General features: G+C 37.5%; 1 protein-coding gene across 3 annotated transcripts in view; it reads right to left on the bottom strand.

The window, feature by feature from the left end:
* DIAPH3 (diaphanous-related formin 3) overlaps positions 1-18,864 on the bottom strand; it is a 727,649-nt gene that overhangs the window by 592,676 nt on the left and 116,109 nt on the right. For 2 of the 3 annotated variants that reach the window (XM_006837594.1, XM_006837596.1), the window contains one exon: positions 13,573-13,677. The exons of the other annotated variant lie outside the window; for it this stretch is intronic. In XM_006837594.1, coding sequence (XP_006837657.1) covers positions 13,573-13,677 — 105 coding nt within the window. The remainder of the gene's footprint in view (positions 1-13,572; positions 13,678-18,864) is intronic. 3 annotated transcript variants of the gene reach the window in all.

Raw genomic sequence — 18,864 nt, 5'->3', positions numbered from 1 at the left:
GGACACCATTTACAGCTAGATAAAGCATTACATAAAGTCAGAATACAGTGAAGAAATAGGAAAAAAATTAGAAAAAAATGAAAAATCATTTCAGAAATTAAATACTAAGCTAGAAGCAACATAAAAAAAATTAAAATCATAGATGTCATCAGAGATTCAGAGATGACAGATATCAAATTTTTTAAACTTAAAAAGATCAAAAGGATTTGAAAGTGAGATACTAAAGATAGGCAAAACTTGAACATACAGACAATAGGATCCCTGAAGAAGAAAACTAAAACAAGGACACAGAACACGTCCATGAAAATTTAAAAAGAAAATTTTTTTCTGAAAACTACACAATGAAAGAGCTCACTGCATACCTGATCATCCCAAATCACGCATCTAACCTAAAAGCACCAGTGACTTACAAGAATATAAAATGAGTTCTTAGCACAAACACTTTATAATACACTGAAGATCCAAAAGAAAAAGAATGTGAGCCAAAATTTTTCTATCCAGGAAAACTGGCCTTACAGTATAAAGGACAAACTTCAGAAAGACAAATGGACAAATGAACTAGTGGTGAGCATTAATATACAGGTAATTCATAAACAACCAAAGGAAGGCTAAAAGGAAGACAGGATAAACTGCAATGGTTTCATGTTCAGTTAATGCAGCTACAAAACCACAACAACAAATAAATCTAAATAAATATTTTTAAAAATTAAGTTTTCAAAAATACAGATGCCCAAACATATTCTTTTTTCTTTTGTTATCTGTTCACTGGAAAGGTCTAGAATCAGTGACAAAATCAATAGCCATGAAAGCATTGCTGCCCCAGACTGAAATATCATTTCCTACTAAGAGAAATGTTCTCCTGCTCTTCATAAACTCAAATATAACATTGTGAGGATGGTGCAGGACCAGGCAGTGTTTGGTTCCGTAGCATACATAGGGTCACTATGGGTCGGAATTGACTTGACGACACCTAATAACAACTAACAACACTAAAAGATACAGCCGACTTCAGGTTTGGGGTGGGAAATATACAAAAGGCACACAGACCATCTTATCTGACCAGACAGGAATGATACAACCCATAACTATTAGGGTCAGGTCAAAATGAACAACATTTAACTGACCAAGACTCCCATTTGTCAAAGATTGGACAATGTGACATTTGGTAATAATTGTGATGCATAAATTCTTAATGATATTAAAAGTAATTGATCACCTTCTCACAAAGATACACTGATTCAATGAACTTCAAAACTAGCAAATAAAGAAAAAGAATTATGCATGTATCTCTAGTATTGCTAGGAAACCAAATATTGTTAAGGGAAATGTCTCTTTATAAAAGCATTCCAAGCAATAAATAAAAATTACGAAATGTTAATTATACACCAGGTAGTAATGCCTTCTGCAGAAAGGACGTATAACTTCCTAGGGTCTCACCAAAGGACTCAACCTCTGGAGGTTGATCAAGCTTGGATCCACAAACAACACTCATAAAAGCAGCAGTCAAGAGATCAAAGGATATATTGCATTAGGCAGATCTGCTGCACAAGACCTCATTAAATATTGAAAAGCAAAGATGTCAGTTTGAGGACTAAGGTATGGCTAACCCAAGCCATGTTATTTTCAATATCCTCATAAGCATGTGAAAGTTGGATAATGAATAAAGAAGAAGGTATAAGGATTGATGCATTTGAATTATGATGTTGAAGAAGATTACTAAAAGTATCCTGGTACTGTCAGAAGAATAAACCAATCTGTGTTGGAAGAAGTACAACCAGTATGTTCCTCTGAATCCAGGATGGCCAGATTTTGCCTCTCATACTTTGGATATATTATCAGGAGGGACCAGCAGATATAGAAGGACATCATGCTTGGTAAAGCGGAGGGTCGGTGAAAAAGAGGAAGACCGAAGACCCCCCAACGAAATGGACTGACACAGTCGCAGTAGCAATGGACTCAAATGTAACAATTGTGAAGTTGTCACAGAAACGGGCAGTATTTTGTCCTGTTGTACATAAGGTTGCTATGAGTCTAAATTGACTTAATGGCACCTAACAACATCAAGGTTGAAAACCAATGTTTCTGGTCACTTGCTCCATTTTTCCTCCACATCATCAGTAATTGTTCCCCCTTCAATCACTGAAAGACATGTTATAGACAACTTCTCATATCTTTTTACTTTTTCCTTCAAGACTATTCCTTCTATCAAAAGATTGGTGCAGTATAAATATTCTCTCAACACTTTCATATCCATCTTAATTACACGCCTCTTTGCAATGACAATTTCAAAGTTATCACTGTTTTTGTAGTTATCATATATGAGTTTAATTATGTTCCCAAAAGTCTAAAATTTAAGCATAAGCATAGAAAATGTCTTAAAGCAAGAAACAATCCAATGGACCAAAGTGAAAACAAACTTGGATGACCTCTAAGGCCATCAATTTGTATAAACACCATCAATTTGTATAAGCATCATTGACCACCTTGGGCTCTAAAATTTAGCTAAGAAATAGCTGCTTCTATAGCTGCTGAGTTTTAAAAAAAAAAAAAAAAAGCTATAATAAAAGAAAAAGGTGTCCTACCTATACAATTTTAAAAAATAACAGAAATACACAATTCTAATTTGAACCTAGTATAATTTCTTCTAAGAAAAAGGAAGGTTATCGGTTTTTTTCATTATCATCTCCTGCCTAAACAAAAATACAATGTGGTAATAGCAGAGAACATTAAATGCCACTAAGACTGCCAAAAAAAAAGACGACTCATAAGGAATCTGGATGGATTTGAGCTCTTATAAGATAATTTTAATTGTACATAAATAAAACCTGTCCTATATAGGCACAAATGGAAATTAAAGTGCCAGATACATTATTAGGAAATACTCTTAACAAGAAATTGGTTCATTGCCCTGAGGCCTGAAATTTTCTCCTAGTCAGCAAGCAAAACCTGGAGACAAGCAGGCAAAGTTTCATAAGCAAGGGCATTGCTGCTTTTATTAGACACTTACCTATTTCTCAAGCACAAGAGCCACAAATTTATAATAAGGTTTTATGTTGTTGGAGTGCTTTTATTAAATGCTCTAACTTGAAATAAAATTTTTAAAATAAATAACTTTAGCTGTCAACAATGTATAAAACTATTTCTACTTCATCTAAGTTCCTAGCAATTAAATTATAAAAATCTCCTTAAAATAATAATCTTAAGGAAAAGTAACCCAAAACTTTTTAAAACAAAAAGCTATTATCTCACAATATATTCGAAAATGAGTGTACAAAACTGATCTCTAAGCAAGAAAACTACCCACTGAAGTCATGAAACTTTATTCACTTACCAATTAATACTAATAAATCAATACTACAGCTAGTAAAATAATTCTATACTTTGCATCTAGAAAAAATACACATAAATCTGAACATATGACTAATGATTTTTGAAAACATAGTTATTCTCTGAACAAGATATGCCTAAAAGGATACTACTGCAGAACACTATGTCCTCCATACTTGAAACCATGCCAAAATGAGCTAGAAATATTTTGTTGTTGTTGTTGTTGTTAAGTACTGTCAAGTCAGTTCCGTCCTATAGCAACCCTGTATAGGGTTTCCGAGGATCAGCTACTAAGTTTGAACCGCCAACCTTGTGGTTCAAACCTTCGCAGTCCAGTGCATTATCCCACAGAGCCACACCACAGCACCATAGCAGCTTCAAACTTTCATGGGGAAAAAACCTAGTATCTTTTAATTCCATTTTACACAAACTTTTTGAAGTCCCCATATACATTGATTATATATATGCACACACATATACACACACATGATAATCTATAGTCTTATAATAACTCAATTCAGAATCAGAATTCTTTCATCGTTATAACTAATGCCACAAGATATATTTTTTTAATTACACTACTAATAGAAGTCCTGGTGTGGCACTTTAGGATAAGCCCTGGACTACTAACCGCAAGGTACATGGCTCAAATCCAACAATCGCTCCTTGGAAACCCTAAACAGGACCACTATGAGTCAGAACCAACTCAATGGCACTTAACAACAATAATCTGTATCTAAGTAAACTAAATTGTCTCATCATCATAATATGTTTTAAACGGGCAAGAATAAAAAGAAGACTCCATAAACACTAATGAGCAAATGTTCACCTCTAGCGTAGAGTTCTAGTATCGAGTTCTAGTGTAGAATTCATAGCGTAATAATGACATTACACTATATACAATCGCGCAAATTTTTCCTCTAAAGCTGTTTAATTCTTGTTCTCACTCTCTCTCTGAACTCCTACACACCACACAAACACAAAAAAAAAAAAAAAACTCCCTGGGAATGTAAAGGAATTAAATGCACCAGTTAAGAAACTGACAGTTATCAGAATAGATAAAAAAAAAAAAAAAAAAAAACTCCCTGGCCTCTTTCTGATTCTCCTTTCTTCCTCTCTCAAACTCGGCCCTGATTCAGATCTACCTCCTCACTCCCTCTCACTGCCTCTCTCTGCTTCCCTCAGGAACTTCCCTCCTTCTGCTTTCATTTTTCTGGGATGCCAGTGTGGCCTTTCAAGACTTCCCCTAGTTTTGTGTTGCCACAGATTTCCCTGGAAAAATTTAAGTGGAACAACAAATAAATTGTTTCTTCTCAACAAGGGAAAAGGGAAAGTGTAGTGAATATGTTAACTAAGTCTTTGTGACAGGAGAATATCGTATTGATCTAAATCCTACTCTCTATGTTGTTGTTGTGAAGTGCCTTACAGTCGGTTCCAACCCATAGAGACCCTGTATAGGGTTTCCAAGGAGCAGCTGGTGAGATTGAACCGCTGACCTTGCAGTTCAAATGGCTTTACAGGCTGGCACATTAGCCCACAGTGCCACACTAGAGCTCCGTAGGCATCCTTTTATAACATATTCTTTAATTGTAAAGAAATTAATCCCTAACTTTCTGTTAACCCTATCATGAGAGACTTTCATTTTACACAGACATAATATATCCAGTGGTAGCTCACTCTGCATACAACTTAAGAGTCTAAGTACTCGAATAAATACTGATGTCAAAAGTAAAGGTGTAATGTATCCAAACAAAACGAGTAAAAAGAAAACTTGAAGCTCATAAATTAGATGAATACAACAAATCTAGTAGGATATACAAGCATCTCCTAAACCTAGTATATACATTCAGAGAACAAGAATGCTAACAAGAAATACTTTCCACAATATCTGCAGGGTGCTTTAAAGATTCTTATAAAGAAAAAATTTGGTTTAAAATAATTAAGCCAGACTGAGGAATGATAAAAGTTCCTAGGTGACACAACCTAAAGGTTGGCTATTCAATCACACCCAGCAGTTGTGCAGAAGAAAGATCTGACAATCTGTGTTGTCAAGAGCTGTCGATCCATTACAGTCAATAAAGTCTACGGAACAGTTCTTATCTATATAACACATGAGGTAGCCATAAATCTGAATCAACTTAAAAAAGAACATATTTGGTTTGCTTTTCAGGAATGTGAACTGTACTCATAGTTTGATGACTGTTGTTGTTAGATGCCTTCAATTTGGTTTCAACTCATAGTGACCCTATGCACAACAGAATGAAACACTGCCTGGTCTTGATCCAACCTCACAATTGTTTTACTTGAATCCATTATTGCTGCCACCATACAAATTCACCTTGTTTGGGTCCCTTCTCTTTTTTGCTGACCCTCCACTTTACCAAGCTTGATGTCCTTCAGGGACTGGTCCCTCCTAATAACATGTCCAAAGTATAAGGGACAAAGATTCACCTTCCTGACTTCTAAGGAGCAGTCTATCTGCACTTCTTCAAGCACAGATTTGTTTGGTCTTCTGGCAATCCATAGTGAATTCAATATTCTTCTCCAACACCACAATTCAAACACGGATTTCTCTACAATCTTCCAAATTTATTATCCAACTTTCACATGCATACAAAGTAAATAAAAATACCATGACTTAATCCAGGCTTACCTTAGTCCTCAAATATCTTTGCTCTGTAACGTTTTGAAGAGGTCTTGTAAAACAGATTTGCTTAATGTAATATGTTAAGTGGTTTCATGACTGCTGCTTCCATTAGCATTGATTGTGGATCCATGCACATTAATTATTTGACTATTTGAGTCTTTTATCTGTTTATCATGATGTTATTTATGGGTCCATTTATGAGGTGAAATCTATACTGAATGCTGTAGATTTTTTTTTTTTTTCATCAGTATATATTTCAAGTCCTCTTCACTTCGGGCAAGCAAAGTTGTGTCATCTGCATATCATAGTTTGCTAAAGACTCTTCCTCCAATCATGATCCTACATTCTTATTCATATATTCCAGCTTCTTTAATTATGTGCTCTTCGTACAGACTGAATAAGTATGGTGAATGGATACAAGCAGGCTGCACACCTTTTCTAATTTTAAACCATTCAGCATCCCATAGTTCATTTCTAACAATTTCCTTTTGGTCTATCTGCAGCTTATCATGAGCACAACCAACTCTTTTGGAATACCCATTCTTCACAACATTCTCTATAGTTTGCTATGATCTACACAATCCTTTGAATAGTCAATAAAGCACAGCTATACATCTTTCAGGTATTCTCTGCTTTTTCTGCCAAGATCCATCTGACATCTGCAATGAGATCTCTCATTTCATGTCCTCTTCTAAATACAATTTGAGTTTCTGGCATCTTCCTGTCGATGTGCTACTGCAACCGTTTTTTTTTTTAAATATCTTCAGCAAAATTTTGCTTGCATGCGACATTAATGATATTGTTCTATAATTTTAGCATTCAGTTGGGTCATCTTTCTTTGGAATGAATACAATTTTGTATGTTTTCCAAACAATTGGCCAGGTAGATATCGTCCAAATATCTTGCCATAAACGAGTGAGCACATCCAGCACTGGCTATGAGTCTGTGGAAACATTCCATCAATTCCTGGAGACTAGTTTCTGTGAATGCCTTTAGTGTAGCTTGGACCTCTTTCCTCAATATCATCGGTTCTTGATCATATTCTACCTCTTGAAATGTTGAACATTGACCATTTCTTGTTGGTATACTAACTCTGCATATTCCTTTATCTTCTTTTGATGCTTCCTGAATCACTCAATATTTTGAGCATAGAATCCTTCAGTATTGCAACCCAAGGACAGAAGTTTTTCCTCAGTTCTTTCAGTTTTAGAAATGCTGCAATGTTCTTCCCTTTTGGTTTTCTAAGTCCAATTCTTTGCCCACTTACTTCATTATAATACTTGACTTTGTCTTCTCAAGCTGCCCTTTGAAATTTTCTGTTCAGATCTTTTACCTTCTCATTTCTTACAATCACTTTAGCTTCTCTAAACTCAAGAATGAGTCTCTTCTAGCATCCACTTTGGTCTTTTCTTTCTATCCCATCTTTTTAATGGCCTTTTGCTTTCTTCGTGGATGATATTCTTGACGCAATCCAACAATTCCTTTGGTCTTTAATTAGTAGCGTTGAATTCACAAATCTGTTCTTGAGATAGTCTCTAAATTCAGGTGGGATACATTCAAGGTGTGGCACTGTAGGTTAAGCACTGGACAATAAAATTGGTTTGAACCACACAGTCAGCGGTTCAAACCTAGAGCCCCTTCTTGGAAACCCTATACAGGCTTGCTATGAATTGGAAACGACTCAACAGCACTTAACAATTTCCAAGGTCATATTTAGGGTCTCGTTAACTTGTTTAAATTTTCTTCAGCTTCAGCCTGAGCTTGTATATGAACAATTGATAATCTGTTCCACAGTCAGTCACTAGCCTAGTTTTGACTGATGGTATTGAATTTCAGCTCCAACTCTTCCCACAGATGTCGTCAATTTGATTTTCGTGTATCCCGTCTGGTAAGATCCATGTTTACAGTCATCTTTTATGTTGCTGGAAAAAGGTATTTGCATTGAACAAGTCCTTGTTGTTGTTGTGATGTGCCATGGAGTTGGTTCCAACTCATAGCGACCCTGTACAGGGTTTCTGAGGCTGCAAATCTTTACGAGAGCAGAAAGCCTCATCTTTCTCTCGTGGAACAGCTGGTAGTTTCTGAGGTTCGCAGCCCGATTTGTAACCACTACGCTACCAGAGCTCCTTGAATCGCCAACATCATTTCTGTCATCAAGGCCATATTTTCCAACTACAAATCATTCCTCTTTGTTTCCAACCCTCTCATTTTAATCAACAGTAATTTTCACTGCATCTTGAGTACAAATTGGATCAATTTCAGACTAAAGAAGTTGGTAGAATTATTCAATGTCATCATCATTGGCTGTAACTATTTATTCATAAATTTGAATAATACTAGTATTACTAGTCTTCCTTGTATGCATATGTAAATTATTATATAACAGATAACACCGTACTTCAAGATAGATTTTTAAATGAATTCTATGCCATTCCTCTTGAATTTGTTATTACCGGCATAGGAAACCATATGATTGCCTGCTTCAAAATCACCATACCAGTCCATTTCAGATCACAAATATCTAGGATACTGATCTTTATGTGTTTCATTTCATTTTTGACAACCTCCAATTTTCCTAGATTCATACTTTTTAGATTCCATATTAAAATTATTCATGGATGTCTACAGTGGAATCTCCTCATTTTTTTGAGTTGTGCCCAATTAGCAAATGAAAGTCCATCCACATCATTATGGTCAATCCTACTATGAGGAGGCAGCTCTTCTCCAATCGTATTTAGAGTGCGTTCCAACCTGAGAGGCTATCTTCTGGCACTACATCTGACAATTTTCCACTGCCATTCATAAGGTTTTCTTGCAGTGGCTAACCATTCAGAAGCGATCTGCTTCTCCTTCTTCCTAGTGTATCTTAGTCTGGAAGCACCACTGAAACATGTCCACAATCAGTGACCCTGCTGGTATTTAAAATATCTGTGTAGCTTCCAGCTTCCAGCATCACAACAACACACAAGCCACCACAAATGACAGAGACAGAAGAGTGGTAGTATATTTAGATTAAACAGTATCATATAATATTTCTACATTAATTCCTAATTTCCTTTCCTTTAGAAAAGAGTGAGAATCCTAAATTAGCTATATGTTTCCAAAGAAAACATCTTTTGTGTTTCAGAATTTTTTGCTTCTTGCATTGTTTGGGACCTGCGGATCCTCTTCACTTTGGACTATGACGTCTCATCCTACTGTCAAAGTCCTTGCCACTAACTGAAATGGCTAAGCTTCCCAGTTATGTCATCCAACAAAAGTAAAGTCTGCATTCTTCTTTTTGAAAGAAGTTTTCTTCAATAAACTTAGCTAGGGTGGGTCATATACCAGGGGTGATCACTGAGCCCTGCAGTGTCTCTCTCCTCTATCCTCTGAGGGCCTTGAGATGCTTCTTTCAGTGGAAATTATTATTTCCAGAGAGACTTAAAGCTAAAAAGAGAACCCACATATGTATCTGCATAGTAGGAGTATATATCAGTAAGTTTATTAAGGATGGAGTACTGCCTCAAGCTATGTTGTTGTTGTTGTGTGCCATAGAGTCCATTCCAACTCACAGTAAACCCATGTGACAGAGTTCTTAAATGCCGCTGAGTCAGTTCCAACTCACAGTGCCCCTATACAGTACTTCCGAGGAATAGCTGGTGAGTTTGAACCACCGACCTTGTGTTAGCAGTCCAAAATTTATCCAAAGATTAGAAATGCCTAATAGGGTCTCCTATGCTACAATCTTTACAGGAACAAATCACCAGAACTTTTCTCCACTATAACTTCTTGATGGAATTAAACAACCAACTTCTCAATTAATAGACAAGTGTTTGACCATTATGCCAACAGGGCTTCAAGTTATAGTAACAGCTAAGTAAAGACATCTATCCCACCACATAATGGAGAAGTTAGAGGCAGGGCTTGGTCAGGCAGGAGTAGCAGCTCCATGACGTCCTGTTACTGACATCCCACAGCCTCTCACACTAATGTTCAATGACAGAGAAAAAGCAGCCTACCTACTCTGGATTCTTTCATGACAAAGGATGACCTTTATCATTAGTCCCCCAGCAGATCTGTCATCAGAGTGCAATGGCCTTGCCTGAATTACATAGCCACAACCTAAAGAGTTAGAAAATTATGCATCTGGCATTTTCAGCCTCCAAATATGACACTTCTTTAATAAACTTTAAAAATCCCTCCCAACTACAGAAATGCGGTTTTACTACAAGACACCTAAATTCAAACTAAGGTCTTCAAAGTATCCCAATTTGACCGATGGTTGTTGGTGTTCGGTTTTTCTTTTTTCTATTTTATAAACCAAATTTATCTATTTTAGGGTTAGTTTGAGAGTTACCATTCCTAAAGCATTTTTAAATTATTAACAGTTGTTGTTAGGTGCCATTGAATTGGTACCGCCCCATAGCGACCTTATGCACTGCAGAACGAAACACTGCCTGATCCTGGGCTAGTCTCACTACTGTTGTCACGCTTGAGTCCACTGATGCTATCACTTGGCCAGTCCATCTCGTTGTGGGTCTTCCTCTTTTCCTCTGACCCTCTACCTTACCAAACATGATATCCTTCTCCAGCGACTGGTCCCTCCCTCCTGACAATATGTCTGAAATATGAGAGACGAAGTTTGGCCATCTTGGCGTTCAAGGAGCACTCTGGCTGTAGCATTGGTATTAATTTTCAAAAAAGAGTGACAATGAATTATCCATGAAAGAGAATCTCAAAGAAAACTTTAAGGCTAAAATCAGAACAAAGGTACAGACTCCCCACATGTTCACTAGAATAATCTACCAATTCTGATTCTGTTTTTTCTCAGTAACTTTTTCAGAAGCTCCTTCATTAACATAAATAAGGTGGCATGACAAAGTCTCTAACCTCAAGTTAATAAAATGTGTTTCCTCTTCCAAAGCAACAACAGATGACTGGTCAGCTTGAACTATCTATAATGTTAACCACCTGCCAAACTATTCAGAATCCTCCTAGGAAAACTCATGATCCTCCACACACTAATTAAATGAGTCAATGCTGTAATCATACTTTAGATAACTAATCTATTTCAATCCTTATAATTTAATTATCTAAGTCTAGGAAATAAATTCCAACCTTAGTCCAAGATGATTAGAGGATTAAAGTTTAAAATCACTAAGTACAAATGAAATAGATCCACTGTAATGAAGTTCAAAATGGTTTTGTTCTTCTATTAAAAAGTCTGTTTATTATCTCAAATCCAAGAATTAAAATGCTGGTACTAAAATGGCTTTCTAAACTAGTTTGAACTAACATCGTCTCTCTCATAATTTTATTAAGTGAATTCATGCTTGTTTGATTAAAAATTGCCTTACAAGGGGCTCTTCCCTGATTACCCTGCATAAAACAGTTACACTATCTCCTGCTTTGTTCTTCACCACATCACATTTCCTCCTACTACATACGTGTTTCTGTATTTTTGTCTGCTAGTCCCACACTATTGCTGTACTGGACTCAATCATATACAATCATGAAGCTCCCTTCTTCAGTGCCTGACACATAAACCAAAGACTCACTGCCAATGAGTTCATTCTAACTCATAGCAAGCCTACAGGACACAGTAGAACTTGTTCATTAAGGCTTCCAAGACTGTAAATCTTTACAGCAGCAGACTGCTTCATCTTTCTCCCTCCGAGCGGCTGATGAGTTTGAAACACTAACCTTGCAGTTAGTAGCCCAATGCCTAGCGCACAGCTCCCCAGACCTAACTTAATTTGTGACCAAAATTAAGTTAAACATTACCTGTTTTTAATAGTATCACAAAGATAATAATATCACCTGAACCCAATCCTCTGAGTCTAACTTATAGCCATAAAGGACAGAGGAAAACTGCTCGACAGGGTTTCAGAATCTATAAATCTTTACTGGCACATATAGTCTCATCTTTCTCCAAAGGAGTGGCTTAACGCACTGTGCCACCAGGACTCGTGCCTGTCACAAAGGCATTTAGTAAAATGTACTGAGTGAACAAATAAATGAGGACTCAAAAATTATAAATTTTAAAAAAAATTATAAATTTTTAAATTATGGTAACATAATTCCAACAAGAACAAATTACTAGGAAATATTCTTTTCTTTTAAAAAGCAACTGATACCACCACTGCTACAAGAGGCAGCTACCAGTTATAAAACACCTCTTATGCTTTAAGCATAAAAAATAGATAATGTTTAACTTAATTCTGATCACAAATTAACTTAGGTCTGGTGTCCATTCTGTAGATGATAAAATTGAAAATCAGAGAAGTGAAAAACATGCTTATAATCAAAAAGAGGACAAAAAAGCAAACTCAGAACACAAAAACACTGACTCAGAAACTCCTATGTTAATTTGTGATATCATTAATGGACAAAAGCAATCATTACCACAATAGCAAGATATCTAGTCCAATTCTATCAGGAAGATGGAAAAACATCACAGAACGACAGTAATTTTTACAACTGAAGCTTGGGCTGCCAAAACATGAGACATGTTGAAAAATTAAACATTACATAAATTTTTCTTCCAAAAGAAATACTTCACAGTCACGAACTGTTCTGGTAGATAAATGGAGTTAAAATATAAATAACTTATATCCTTGTAACCTGGCCTTAGGTGAAAAGTATTAAATGAAAACTACAGTGTGTTAAGCTATTTTTCTCTAATCCAATTCTATATTTTAAATTGCACCAAAATCATTTTCTACTGTCTTTCTACTGATCTCTTCTTCCTCATTAAGCTTCCATTACATATTTTTCATCCAATCAATTTATTCACAATTTTTATATGACTGGTCAAGATCATTTGTTGTTCCATGAAATAAATGCAATTGATTCTGTGCCATTAATGGTTTCTTAGACGTTTAGTCATTACTTCCACCCACATATTTCATGTTTCCCAGGAAAATTGGCAGCCATGTGGAAGTTTAATGCTCCTTTCAATACCAACACTTACAATTTGTTAGAAGATCATTTTATCCATAGAGAAACTCACATTAAGATATGCCTTTAAGCCACAATCATGTGTCTTAATGAAGGGAGGTAGAGTAAAATCACATTCTCACTTTTCTACAAAACAAATATTATCCCTATTTATAAATGACATTAGAAATTAATAAATACCTTAATTCACAAACAAGGAAAGGTGTCTTAGTATGAGGTGGCTAACCCTAGTGCTTTCTCAGCAACGTTGACAGTAAGTGCTATCGAGTCGGATCCAACTGAAAGCAACCCAATACAGAGTTTCCAAGAAGAAACTGGTAGGTTTTAACCACAGACCAAGGGGTTCACAGTCCAGTGCTGATCTGACAGCACCACACCAGGAGTCCTTCTCAGCAATTTTTTGTTGTTGTTAGTGACATCAAGTTGGTTCCGACTCATTGCGACTAGATAAAAACCAAAATACAGTTTAAAAGTTTTATGATGGAAATGATGTTTAGATTAAACCAACTTATTATAATATTCATGCCTTTAATTATACATTCAAAAGCTCCCTGAGTCTGCTGCCCACAAACTTAAGCACTTCATTAGACAAATACATTGTCTTCCATACTATAACATGTCTCAGCAACATTTTTCAACTTGACAGTTTTACTTACTGTCTTAGAAGCAGTATTAATGTACTGCATCACCATTTCTTTTTTGATACTGAAGTCCTTTTCCCGCAATGGTGCCTTTTTATCTTCATTTAAATTCATATCTTCCTGGAAAACACAATTAAAAAGCCTCATTTTAGAATCTAAGTAGAGCAGCAATTCTATATAACACTATGAACAGAAAATCAATCATTTGTGACTAAAGCAGCATTAATTGTTTTAGAATGATTTACACGTAGCTCTGCCTGGAGGAAGAAGAGAAAGAGCCAGTGAGACAGGCAAGAGTCTACCTAGTGGGAGGGGGTGGAAGAACAAGGTAAATAGGGGAACACTGAGACAGGTTTGCATGGGCTACATGGGACAGGTAAATAGTGATGCATGCTCAACCTTGGAACAACAGGGCTCTGTGATACAGGGATCAAGGTACAGTTTGAAGAGGACAAATAATACTAAGATGCTTGACTGTCTTATGTATATTGGTTTCCCTTTCCTACTATTATAAAATTGAAACTTGAGTTGTATAGAAAGGAAGTTGGGAAACATAATTACAGAAAGCTTGTAAGCCTGTCTTCAGCCCATAAGTTATTGGAATACCTAAAAGGGGTTTAAAACTTGCACAGTGAAATAGGCCTCTGATGGAGACTTTGCAGTGTATAGGAGCTTAGGTGGAACCCTGAGTCCTATCCAGAACTTTCTGAAGTGGAACATTCCCACTAGAAAAGACAAACAGATCAGCCTGGAACAGCTACAGTAACAGAAGATACATCTTCTAAGAAAGATCATCAGGAAAAACCCGAAACAAAAATAGCAGCGTGACTGGCAACTACAAAAATAAGCAAGTTGTTCACCGCGGAGCCATCAGGACAAGCAATCAAGTTCTTTCAGGACAAAACCCCCTCTAAGACTGAAATTCAAAGGGAAAACATGAGCAGGCATATAAGCTTACTGGTACCCATGTTGGTCTATCGGTGAGTGGAAGAGGGCGAAAGCCAGCAATGAAGAATTGGGTTGAGCTCAAGCACATTCTACAGGCTCCCATAGACCTGGAGATGAGAGAGAGAAGAAGAAGGGCTGGTTGGTCCAATACATGGTGGGACCTGGGGACGCCTGAGCCTAGGGACAAGGACATAGCCACAGTGGTCTAGAGCTGAGAACGAAGCATCCAGCTGATATGAGGTGAGAAAGGTTACACAAGAACACCCAAAGTTGCAGATAGTACTCATATGACCTAGCCTCAATGGCTTGATAATCAGAACTCGACTAGAGGAAGATTTTTAAAAAAAGAACAAGAGTCGTGGCCCGGAGACACTTCTGGAAGAACCATTGCGATGGCCACCCAAGGAGAACCCCAAGTGCAGTTTAAACTCGCATTGGTGGGTGATGGCAGTACTAGAAAAATGACATTTGTGAAACGTCATCTGACTGGTGAATTTGAGAAGAAGTATGTAGCCACCTTGGGAGTTGAGGTCCATCCCCTTGTGTTCCACACTAACAGAGGACCAATTAAATTCAACGTGTGGGACACGGCTGCTCAGGAGAAATTTGGGGTACTTAGAGAAGGCTATTATATCCAAGCCCAGTGTGCCATTGTAATGTTTGATGTAACCTCAAGAGTTACTTATAAGACCATGCCTAACTGGCATAAAGGATGTGATTCGAGTATGTGAAAACATCCCCATTGTCTTATATGGTAAAAAAGTGAACATTAATGACAGGAAACTTAAAGCAAAATCCATTGTCTTCCACTGAAAGAAGAATCTTCAGTACTATGACATTTCTGAAAAAGTAACTACAACTTTGAAAAGCGCTTCCTTTGGCTTGCTAGAAAACTAACTGGAGACCTAATTTGGAGTTTGTTGCAATGCCTGCTCTTGCCCCACCAGAAGTTGTCATGGACCCAGCTTTGGCAGCACAATATGAGCATGATTTAGAGGCTGCACAGACAAGTGGCCTCCCAGACGTGGATGATGATCTATAAGAGAACGAAGCTGGAGCCCAGCATCAGAAGACTAGTTTATAGGCAACTGTCCTGTGATGTCGGTGGTGCCACGTGTTTGCCACTTTATTATATAGCTAAGCAGAACATGTGCTAATCTTTGGGATGCTGAAGGAGATGAATGGGCTTCGGAGTGAATGTGGCAGTTAAAAATACCTTCATTTTTTGGACGTGTATATCTAGCTGTTGGAACGCAGTTGTTTCCTTTTGAATTTCAAATATATGATTGCTACAGTCACATCACACTATTCAGTGGTGAAATCTTGTTTGTTACTGTCATTCCCATTCCTTACCATTCAGAACCAGATTAAAGTTGTATTTCAAATATCTTAAAAAAAAAAAAAAAAAAAACTGACAAAGGAAACTGTTGCAGACCATCCAGACCCGGTCAGGAGTTCGAGGCCCTGTGGGCCTAAGTGTTGCAGACCGTACAGGCCGCAGGCTCTGAGGAACAGACTCTAGCCACCTAGCAGACATAGCAAACTGTTTTTCATTTAGTGTTCAGTTATGTTTATTATTAATTGCATACATGAGCCCTTGAGATCCACAGATAAATGTGATATTTTCCTAAAAGCCGAGATTGTAAAATTCCAAAAAGGCAAAGTTCTTCCTTCAAAGAATTCAGTCAAAGTAAATTGCGTGGCTTCCCGAGTCTTTGTTCTAAGGACAATAGGACTGCCCTGCCTAAAGTGTTTTCAGGTGCAGCCCTATTCACCCAGGCGTCTCTTTTCCTGAAGAACCTGAGCTGGGCAGCCAAAACAATGGGAATCCTCCCAATCCTCCTTTTCCTTCCCCCATTTGAGGCTAGGTGTTAAAAGGTATGTTAATTAAGCTTGAGAAACCAAGTTGCGGTCTTGAGATTCGAACCTTCGAAGTACGATATGAAGGTGCCTGAATGTCTGGAAAATTACTTATGTTAGCTATACCTTGTCTTAGTCCCGCCTAGCTTTGTGTATAGTTCCTCCCCTAAATAAAACAGAGCCGCAGAACGAATCCAGGTGCATTACGACTGCCAAGGCATGCGTTACAGCATGCAGGGGGCTCAGTCCAGCATTGCAACCATACTGCCTGTTTAGCCAAGATGTTTACTATGCAGGATATTACGGCCTTTATGGCTGAGATGTTTGCAATGCAGGATCTGCCTGATGCCAGTCCCGCATCCACTCTGGTTTCGGGGTGTCTCTTTATCTCTCTTGTTGTGTCTCTGTGTCTCTTTTGCTATCCCTATCGCCGTCAGATATCCCCTCCTCGTGAACCAAACACTCGTGTTGAGGCAGGTTCCCGACAGGAAACAAGGGTAAATTGCTACAATTTGATAAACTTGACCTATACGCATGGAGGTAATAACTAAAAACCAACAAAGAGGGAAGGAGTCTTCATATCAAGAATCAATGTCATCCCCTCTGTACACAGAATAAATAGGGATGGGCAACTTAGGCATTGGCTACCTAAAATGAGGGGGGCGATGAAGGCACAAAGTGACTGGCTTACAAGGTTTCAAGGGGGAGCTTAGTTTAAGAGTGTGTGGGAGAAGAAAGAGTTCCCACTGAATAGTTTTCATTTTGTCTGGATGGGTTTGGTTAAAAGAGATGGGGCTAAGATTCTTATGATTCAGTAATGAATGAGTAATTCTTATCATGACTAATTGTGACTGTCACAATTGTAAAGGTAGAAGTTTTGTAACAAAAACAGGGGAGTGGTTAATCTTACAGTCCAGAAACAAAGGATCCTAGGATCATCAAGGGAGAAGAGCACAAGCAGAATGAGAAACCTTATCCAGAGAAGCAGAGACACCAGAGATGGAGGCAGAGATGGGGACATGGAGAGAGGGAGCAGCTGAGGACTCTAGATTCATGGAAAGTGAGGGACTGAGAGCTGGCGCCTAGGAAACAGACTTGCAGTATGTGCCCTTTGGCGATGTAAATTATTATATATGTCTGTGTGTTTAAAAAACAAAGTTAAAGTGAATAGAGAGAAACACTGGTAACTGATGGTACATGGATGGTTTATAATCATTGTAGTGAAACAAGGTGTATGATTTGTTGACTATAAAACTGATGATCTACCTTGTAAACTTTTACTCAAGCCACAATAAAAAACTTAAATAAATAAAATAATAATAATAATAAAAGTCTATCTAGATGAATTTAGCAGGCTTACTATTACAAATTGCATTTTGTCCCTTTCCCTCCCACCCACCCTGAAAAAAAGGTAGAAGTCCTAACCTCCATACCTGCAAATATGACCCTGTGTGAAAATAGGGGGTTCTTTTGTTATGTTAATAACACCATAACAACAGCATGGCACCTAAACCTAATCACTTCTGAGTTAATATATTTTTTAAAAACCAGTACAGACATTGAGACACATGAAAAGGGGAAGACAGCTTTCAAGACAAAGCAAGGATCTCACAGGGCTGCTGATCAGAACCACGCCTTAAATTCAAATTTCTAAGCTCCTGAATTGTGAAAAGAATATTCTTATTTTCAAATGCCATTCATACTTGTGGTATTTACATTACAACAGCATTAGGTAACTGAGGCTAACATTTAATAACTTATCTGACTTCACAGCACACTAGTAATATAACATTTTCAACACAACAGATAAGGACAGTTGAAGATTTCCCCTTCATATAAGATCTTTAGATTCATACATGAGTCACTATGAATTGGAAGCAACTCAACAGCAATGGGATATATACAGCAATGGGATATATACAGGTATGTTGTTGTTAAGTGCCCTCGAGTCGGTTCTGATGCATAGCGACCCTGTGTTAGTCAGAGGAGCCGCTGGTGAGTTTGAACTGCTGACCTTGTGATTAAAACTGACCTTTAGATCCAGTGTTTATCCTACAGCGCCACACTAGGACTCTACACACATATGAGGGTGCTTTAAAAAGTTTACTTAAAAATTTGGTTATCTTTGCAATCCAATTTTCCGCAAGTTTTTTGGAGCCCCCTCATATGTATATATATATATACATATGGAGTCCTGGTGTGGCGCTGTGGGATAATGCACTAGACTGCAAGGTCAGTTTGAACTTTTGAACTGCAAGATCAGTGGTTCAAATTCACCAGTCACTCCTCGGGAACACTATGAAGGATCACTATGAGTCAGAAGCAATTTGACAACAGTTACCAACAATAACAACAACATTGTTGTTGTTAAGTGCCGTCGAGTCGGTTCCGACCCATAGCGACCCTGTACAAGGTTTCCGAGGGTGTAAATCCTTACGGGAGTAGAAAGCCTCATCTTTCTCCCGCGGAGCGGCTGGTAGTTTCGAACCGCTGACCTTA

The sequence above is a fragment of the Chrysochloris asiatica genome, unplaced genomic scaffold (assembly GCF_000296735.1).
Source record: "Chrysochloris asiatica unplaced genomic scaffold, ChrAsi1.0 scaffold00022, whole genome shotgun sequence".
Taxonomy (NCBI): Eukaryota; Metazoa; Chordata; class Mammalia; order Afrosoricida; family Chrysochloridae; genus Chrysochloris; species Chrysochloris asiatica.
The sequence above is the reverse complement of the archived record's forward strand: the minus strand, read 5'-3'. Positions and strand labels throughout refer to the sequence as shown.